The 9,184-nt window shown below is 28.6% G+C and overlaps 1 protein-coding gene across 2 annotated transcripts in view; it reads left to right on the forward strand.

Moving 5' to 3' along the window:
- The window catches only part of LOC129958994 (neuroligin-4, X-linked-like), a 240,548-nt gene extending 232,249 nt beyond the window's left edge, over positions 1-8,299 (forward strand). The window contains exons 7-8 of one of the 2 annotated variants that reach the window (XM_056071761.1): positions 4,377-4,505; positions 6,248-8,299. In XM_056071761.1, the coding sequence (XP_055927736.1) occupies positions 4,377-4,505; positions 6,248-6,562 (444 nt within the window). In that variant the 3' untranslated portion in view covers positions 6,563-8,299. The remainder of the gene's footprint in view (positions 1-4,376; positions 4,506-6,247) is intronic. The other variant, XM_056071762.1, reaches the window with a different exon arrangement.
- Positions 8,300-9,184: the final 885 nt, after the last annotated feature.

Raw genomic sequence — 9,184 nt, forward strand, 5'->3', positions numbered from 1 at the left:
ACCATATTCCAAGCTGCTGTATAAATACATTGTCTATCATAGACTGATAAAAAATGAACAACGTATTATAAATCTTCAAAAGAAAATTGATGCCTTACAAAGAAAACTAGTCTATATATCAATTATCTCATTAAAAAATATAATAAGTTGCTTACTTGACGTATATAAGCGAAAACACCTAATGAGAATCAGGAAAACGGTATTGTTTTTTCCTACTTAGAGTCAAACTTGAATAAGTCTTAAGTTAATGCATCAGCCCATTTAAACAACAAATTGTAAAACTATCATTAGTAATTAGCTTTCTTTATCCACAAACTTACGGAATGAATAAACAACAAGCATAACATTTCCCGAGATAATGTGCTAGTCTAATGACAAGAGAAAGCCATTGCAAAATTTTCCTAAAAGCTTTTCAAAATGGCGCAAAAGAGTTCTACTTTATTAACATCTCTTTATTTAGGCAGGCGTTGCCAGGTTTCTGCAGCAGAATAAAAAGAATTTGTTGGGAGAGTTACGCTTTTTGCTTTACTCGTAACTCAAGTAAATTGCAATCGTGGTATTTAAGGAAAAATTTAATCAGTCAAGAAATATCTATATCAAACTTGCGATGAAAAGAGTGTTTTAATTGAAGTGGACTTTTATCTTTAGCATTAATTGGACTGAAATTCATTATCTTCATTTATTAAGCACTTACTAAAATGTGATTTGATTTAAAAGAAAAACTTTGAAGAATTGATTAGGATTACTTTAGAAGGAATTTTTTGAATGAAAGAGATTTTTAAAGAATGGCTTCAAAATCGTAAGTGCGAAATAAACAGGATAAATTGCAAATGTTCTCAACAAAAGTGGGAGAAACTGTTCTGAACGAAATAGGCGCTTTAAATGATAAAACAAAAAACAGAGTTTTAATAACAAAACGCACACTTATTGAAAAAAAGATTTGTTTGTTACATTTCTTATTTTTAAAAATTTATTTCAGAAATGCATATTATTGATAAATTTAAAAATGTATGCAGTATATTTTTCTTTTCAAAAATGACGACAGTGTTTCGATAAATGTGAATAAGAAATATAATGGAAATTATATTATTTATATAATGGAAGATTGAATAACATTCCATTATATAAATACTAAATTCAATTTGTAAAATATATACAATTATTGATATACGAAATATTTCATTGCACAAACGACAAGGAATTGTCATAAAAATAATGGTATTTGTGCTTTAATTTGGTTGATGCAAAAATTACTAATATGAGAAACAAAAGAGTATCCAAGAAAATTTATGTCAGAGTTAAGAAGCGATTTTATGCGTATATGAGGTCAGCATTCAAGTTTTTTTTTTTTTTATTTTTCTTAATAAGTACAACGTGATTTATAATTGTATGAATATAAATATATTTCAAAATTAATCATAAAATCTGTTAAAATCTTAACATTTTTCAAAATATTTGAAAAAACCTAATGATCACGCATTTCATGTGCTTCTTAAGTACGATATCTAAAGAATAATTCTTAAACTTTGAATATAACCATATGCTCAAATTTAAATGTAATGCGTGTGTTTTATGCTATCTGTAAAGATATAAAAAGAATTCCCATAACATTTTACCATATTAAAACATTGAAAATGATTCGATACTCCGATAATCATTCCAACTTTCTCTTTTAAAATAATAGGATGCAAAGCAAAAAGAACTTTACATAGAATGGATACATTTTAAAATACAAGATGAAAGATAAATAAGAGTTTAAGTTTGCAGAAGTGTTCCTTATTCCACTACTTGCAAATTCTTTTGTAAGTATATAAATAAAAACTAAATTTAAAACATGATACGTCAAAAGTAATTTATTCAGACGAGACGAAATAAATAAAGTATGCATAAAATATAAAATATAGTTATTTCTTGAAATTTGAGTACTTTACAACTCATTTTTAAAAATATTTGGTGAAGTTTGGAATAAAACACATTTACATTTTTTTACATTTAAGTGATTAGATTCAATTCTCACTCTTTTTATCTCTTAGATATAGTAATCTTATTTTGAATGCAAGTTTTTGTTGAATTTCTGTTGCAAACTGTATTTATTCAAATAAGAAATGCTTTTCGGAAGATATATTAGATGATTTCAAAGAATTCGAAATTTGTATGCATTTAGGACACAGTTTTGTATTTCGACCAGAAATCAGATATGAAATAAATAGAAGTTTACATTTTGGGTAAATGTAGATACATTAATGTTTTCATAAAATTCAAATATATCTGTCATCAGTATCTACTAAGTAATATATTATCAATTTATATGTAATTTCTAAGTATGCTTAGATCCCAAAATAATGTCTGTAAGCTACTGAGATGTCAAGACTGATCAACAACCACGTCGCTGATTCATCAAGAGATCCTTCATGTAAAGAGGGACTGTATACATTTTGCTTTTGCAGACTAGCGCTGACTTTGTACGGTATCCACTAAATGCTTTTCAATGGATAGCACCATTGTGTCTGCCCCTCCCCTAAATTTCACAATTAAATGTAATTAATTTGCCACCACAAATGCATGCAGATGTAATTGTTCGTTGTTTTATACATCACTGATACACACACTAATTTATACATTACCACATCACTGACATCCATGAAGCAACTTGGACATAAAAATATCAGCATCCATGATGTTTTCCACAGACATAAAATAATTATGCAAAGTTATTGGTTTACGAGTAAGATTAGAAATTGCACCTCTATTTTACCTATACTGTTCCCTTCCAATGATGGCTCTTTAGAAGAAAACCCTCTATCGTGAATGACTTACTATCAAGTCACTTTATACATGTATGATACTAGTCGATTGCGTATCATCAACAGAACTTTAGGAACCATTACACATCTTTCTGAAAGATTAAGAACATAGTGTTACAGCACAAAATAAAAGGAAAATAATAGGTAAAGTAATGAGTAAAATGATATAACATTTGTGGTGAGACTGGAAAGTTTATTGAGGCATCTTATTTGACAGTTTGTAAAAAATTGAATTCTTTGCACAAGTTCATAATAGTAAAATTTCATTTGACTTGAATTTTTTGATAAGAATGCAGTAACTGCTACCGTCATTATAGTATCCAACTTAAGAAATGTCTTCATGCTCTTTAAAAATATTTTCCCTTACTAACGTTTTATTGTCAGAATCAATACCCATAGGAAAAGGTAAAGTCATATATGGCGAATTGATGAGATATTTAATTTAAACATTCATGAAAAAAACATTTAAACTAATATTAGTTCCAGCTTATTTTCATCATTAATTTCATTTCTTTTTTAATCGATTAAAGTTAGGAATTTATTTTCAATTTCAAAAGCCACAAAGTTTAAGAATTACTTTCACATTTAATTATTTGAATAGGGGATGTACATTTGTGCAATTTATCGAAGACATTTGAATGAGATTAATCTTAACTGTCACAACATTTTTCAGTATTTCTGAAATATAGTAGTAGTCAAAATATGCATCATCTTTATTCCTTTAATAATAACAAAAAAAGAATTGAAAAATGCAATATATTAAAAGAATTAAACAAGGCCAAACAATAAAACTGTAATGCAGGTCTCACGATTGTGTAGGCAGATTTCCTTTTTCAATTTGATTCTTATGCTAATGATCGTAGCTTTCTTTACACAATTCTAGGTTTAATTGATCAAAGATTTACACTCGACTATATAGCCTCGGTTACATTTTCGTAAAGAGAGTTGCCAGATTTTTTTTTTTTTTTACACGCATGTGCAGTTTTATGTAATGCAACAAAGATGGATTTTCAGGCTATTCAGCTCAACAATTTCCACTCAATGCCAATGTCACGAATAAATAGGAAAATATAATGTAATTCAGTCGCACTGTATGAAAACATTCAGAGAATTTCTGAATTCATGATATTTGCTATGATTACGATTTTCAGAGAATCCATTCATTTTATTTGCAACAACGAAAATATATCTTTTTATCTATAACAATTACTTTAATTTTCTATGAAAGCGAGATTCATTTGATGCCCAAAATCTGAACCAAATACATATTTTTTTTTACTAAAATACAACCCTTATCTTAATAAATTCGTCAAAAGTGAATTTTAATTACTATCGTTATTTCTTTCTAAAACTAATTATGGAGGGAAACATTCTTATCTCCCACTTATCAGAGCCCATTAGGGCTCATACATCATTTAAAATTTAAATAAATTATCCTTATATTTCAGAGAGCAAAAATAGAATGAAAACGCTTCTTCCCTTCCTGTCGCCGTGTGTTTCCGGTTAAATCCACTAACCCATGAATAGCATTGGGATCAAAAATAAATATTGTAAAGTATTTTTGATTTACAGGATGGCAACGTTTATGGAACTGATGGGGAAGAGCCAGGTGATGAAGAAGCCTTTCACCATCAAACACACGGCGACAGCGATAAAGACAGTAATATTGATAGGGATAAGTACAATCTCTGGGAATTTGAAGTAAGAAAATGTTTGATTCTATTGTTGATGTTTGTTAGTTCCCTCTGGTGGTTTTGTTTTCTGTCACCCAACCTTATGTTTGTCGCATGAATTGTTTAATGACTAGATAAACATTTTAGTTAATGATATTAGATAAATATATATATCCAACCTCCTGTTTTTTCTATGGAACAACTAAATACACGTATATTGTTGCCACGATGTTGATTTGGAAGCTGGAATATTCAAAATTGAAACGGATGATAAAATATCTAATTGTTGGAATAATGTAGAGATTGTTTTCTTTATTTTTTAAAATCCTGGCACATGTTTGGAATTATATTATTATTTATATCGATTAAGTAAAATTGTTTTTGTTTCCTTTTGTACGGTCATTTTGTTGTTAATTTTAATGCACATCTCTGGTTGTATGCACCCCCACTGTGATAGTTGTAGAAATGCCTGATTGAAGTCTGTGTAGTTATTAGGTCTATAAGATTGATTGTTATTTTAGTGTTTCTGCATGCTTCGTTTGTAAAAAGAAATCAACGATATTTGCTTGCATTATCGAACATTTAAAGGTATTTTTTTTTCGTTCAATCTGTATGTGCTCGTCTGTGTGATTATTTGTCTGTCTAGAAATGTGAGTTCATTAAATCTCGTGCGCTTTAAATGATAAAAATAACATAGCTATAATATCATATTATAATCTAAAATGCTTTAGTTTCAGCTTTATATTGCTTATTAAATGTATTCTTTTTTGAAATACATTGGCAACCCACAGATCAATCAAAGTCTTAAAAAATAAGTCATTGGAAAAAGGAATATTATATATATATATATATATATATATATATATATATATATATATATATATATATATATATATATTCCTATTAGTCATTTCATGTGTTTTGTAATTTATTTCTCTAGATAAAGTTATCCAAAGAGTTTAAGGAAATGCCATAAATTGGTTCGAATGTCGTTACGTGTTGATGTGATTTGACTAGTTCTTTTAATTCCATTCTTCTTCAGTTATGATTCATTTTCTCGTAATTATTGAATAGAGGCAGAAAATGAGAAAATGCGCAAATAATATTCGCTTTATGCAAAGAATATACAATTATCCAAATAACAATTTAATTGCTAAAGTAATTCCATTCTTTCACGGACAAAAACGAACAGAAAGAATGTTTACTTCCTTTTTTCCATAATATTCATGATTGCATGGAGATTAGGTCAATTAAGTTAAAGTTGCATCTCAAGGATTGATTTCACATTTTATTAAGATTTCTCCGAATTCTTTGGTGAATTGATTAATTAATGGTGATTTAATTAACATAAAGCCTTAATTTGGAACTAATTTTCGTACAAAAGTAAGCAAATAACAGTTAAAAAAACTGTCAAATTATTATTTAGTATTAGAAATGCAAATAACAGTTTATTTCACCGTCGACAAGTCGTATAGGCTCTAAAAGTTGAAACAATCTTAATATTTTGCTTCTGTGTTGCTCCAACCAAAACTGGCACCAAACGCATGTACCACTCCCCTCCCTTGTCTCCGCTGACGTTAAGGTGGGAAAAAAAATATTATTCATTTAAATTCCATTAAAATAGAAACTAATCCTGCCGTGGTTATGCATCTTAAAAAATATATAAAACCCTCTTCATAAATCCACATCGAAAGGAAACCAAACGGCTTTATAAACGGGGTCCAGAAGGCGTAATGCAAGGCTATAATTAAATTATTCTTTACTTCTCAGGTCCGACGAGCTGGCGAACGAGAAACCATCGTGATACCGAATCAGAGCAAACCCAGTGCTGCCAGTGCTTCTTCTCCCATGGCTATTTGTCCTCCAGGATTGCCCCCAGATTACACGCATCATCATCATCAGATCATCCATCCCACACAACAAGGGGTGCGCATGCTTCCCCCAAAGGTACCCCCGAAACCCGTCATGGTACCACCTGCAGCTTCAGATAACGCCATGCCAGAGGCTCAACCGTTGCTGCCACATTGTGGTATACAGAAGCAAAATCCGGCTCCTCCTCAACAAACTCAGGAGATGCCGGTATGAATGGATCAAGTTTCCATTTTGGAGAGATGGCGAGAAAGCAACCTTTCTCACTGAGTCAGTCATCCGACGTCATTAGCAGAATCTTGTGGCGGTTGTCGATTGTTTACATATTCCTTGATATTACATTTAAAGTGTATATGATATGCTTCACCAAACAACCAGACGTTCACAACGTGGTATTCTTGGTGGAATAAGTATATTAAGTGTTTAATGGTGTGCTTTTTTTTTCAGGGCCGTCACCTGAGATTTCTGGAAAATTTTTTTTAGTTCTGTGGATCATTGAATTTACATTTTGGTAAATGTGGATGTTTTTGTATAATGTGAAGATGTATTTCTTCGGAAGATGAGTAAAAAATGAGACTTAGTGCAACTAAGAGAAATTGAAACGAAATATTGTGATCTGCGAGTTCTAACGAAATATTTAAAATGCGCTGTTTCGGAAAAAATGTGCAGTAACACTTTGTATTAAATATTGTCTCGAATAAATCGTTTACGACTTAAAGCCAGTTACAAGATGACTGCGAAATTCGTTTATGGGAAGTGTTCGATATTCATATAAGTTGTAGCTCAATAGATTGTTGGAATAACCTAATGGTGCTTTTTTTAATTCATAAAAAATAGGCTCAAAACTTGGCATGAAAATATATGAAATTAATATTTAAAAGCATAAAATTTGGAAATAAACTATTTAGTTCAATTAGGTGGCAAAAAAGTAAAAGATTAGTACCAGTTTACAATAAAAAAATTATTCAAAAATTGGAAGAATTATCAAAAAGACATTAATTATGTAACACAGTGAATACGTATAATTGCATGTAAGTATAATAAGAGCATATCACGTTATTTTTTCACCAAACTTTTGAAAACACAATTTAATTTTATAATTCTGTTTTGCTTTTAAATGAACTTACCGCTAGAGTGCTCCCAAGAGCATAGAACAGTTGAGGCAAATTATGAATTATTTATGTGTTATTTTGCGCTTTAAAAATAAACGTTATGCGTGCTTTTACTACCTGCTTTCATGCCCATTTTTCACTTTTTTATGTTCATTTATCTTCATTCATTATTTTTTTACTATTAAATTATAACAAAGAAAAAAAATGATATCTGACTAATTTGCAGATATTCATTTTCTTTAATATTCGAGTTCAATCGTAAATGACTTTTTTATTAATTTATTTCATTAATATGAGCCAAACTTACTCTACTATAAAAAACATGAGGCATGATGTTCAGAGATAATACATAAGGTTTCACGTTTTCTTTAAAAAATTGAGCTTTACGCAATTTATAATTTTTTTTAAATTCGAACAACCGAAAAAGAATTTTAATAATATTATGTAAATCTTTCTGAGGCAAATGATTAGAAGAAATCTTTGCTCAGATTTAATTTTAATTTTGGCCATGAATGATTTTAATTGCTATATTTATTGATGATATTATATTTTTATTTTCATTACATGCTCGGCTCAACATCAAGAAATTTGGCTTTAAGCCATTATTACGAACAACATATATAATTTCAGAATTTAGTAATAAACATCAAATAGATATTTTTCACTTAAGGGGACGGTTGACTCTGTAAGACATTTTTATTAATTATTCACTTAGGATTATGAAATTTTTATGCATATTTATTAAAATATAAGTAACTCAAATTTCTTTTAAAATTTTAAAACGAAATATATTATTTTTTAAACAATTAGAATATATATAATTTTAAAAAAGTTCAAAATATTCCAGGCGACTTAATTTTTAATATTTCATATTATTATTTCCTTATTATCTAATATTAATTTATTTGGAACAAAACTGTGCATGATTTTATAATTCCAATAAAAGCTAATTTTTTAGAAAAATTTTTATGTACGCTTATTGAATTTTAATAGGAATTTTATTTTTTTCTGAACTAAAATTAACTTTGAACGATATAAAATAAACTCGAAATATAAAACGCATACCCTATTTTCTTTTAATGTTCAACCGAAATCTTTGTTTTTAATTCTTTTTAATTTCTTCAAAAATTAAGTGGCCTGGAACATTTCAAAAACATTTAAATCTAATTACAATATCATCTTCAGAGAAGTCATTAAAGTGTACTATTTTTTTCCGAGCCTACAAATATTTATTTTAATGAAAAATACATTTTATAACATTATTTTAGTTTGATATAAATATATATTTTGGTGATGAAACGATAAAAATAAAATTTAATGTTTTTGTCCATTTTTGCTTATTTCAAATTCCACTGTTCCCTTAAGGATTTTATGAAACATTGAAGACGAGGAAAAAAACTACAACTTTAGTTAGGAAAAATTTCTTTCGTAATTGGTTGAGCAAGATATTTGATAGTTATTTTTATTTTGTAATAGTTACGATTGCTTACAAAAAGAAGAAAACCTCTTTGTGAGTATAATCTAATTTTCATACTGTTTTGTGCAATCTTTGTATTACATTCAAAAAATAACAATCACATTGAGTTAAATCTCAGTAAAGATTTATATATGTATATTAAGATATTTCGACCACATATTTTATTCAGTCTACCCATTAAATAAAATATGCGTTCTCTCCTGAATTTCAGCTAGAAATATCATTTTTATGTTTTGTAAACGATAAGCA

The sequence above is a fragment of the Argiope bruennichi genome, chromosome X1 (genome assembly GCF_947563725.1).
Source record: "Argiope bruennichi chromosome X1, qqArgBrue1.1, whole genome shotgun sequence".
Lineage (NCBI taxonomy): Eukaryota > Metazoa > Arthropoda > Arachnida > Araneae > Araneidae > Argiope > Argiope bruennichi.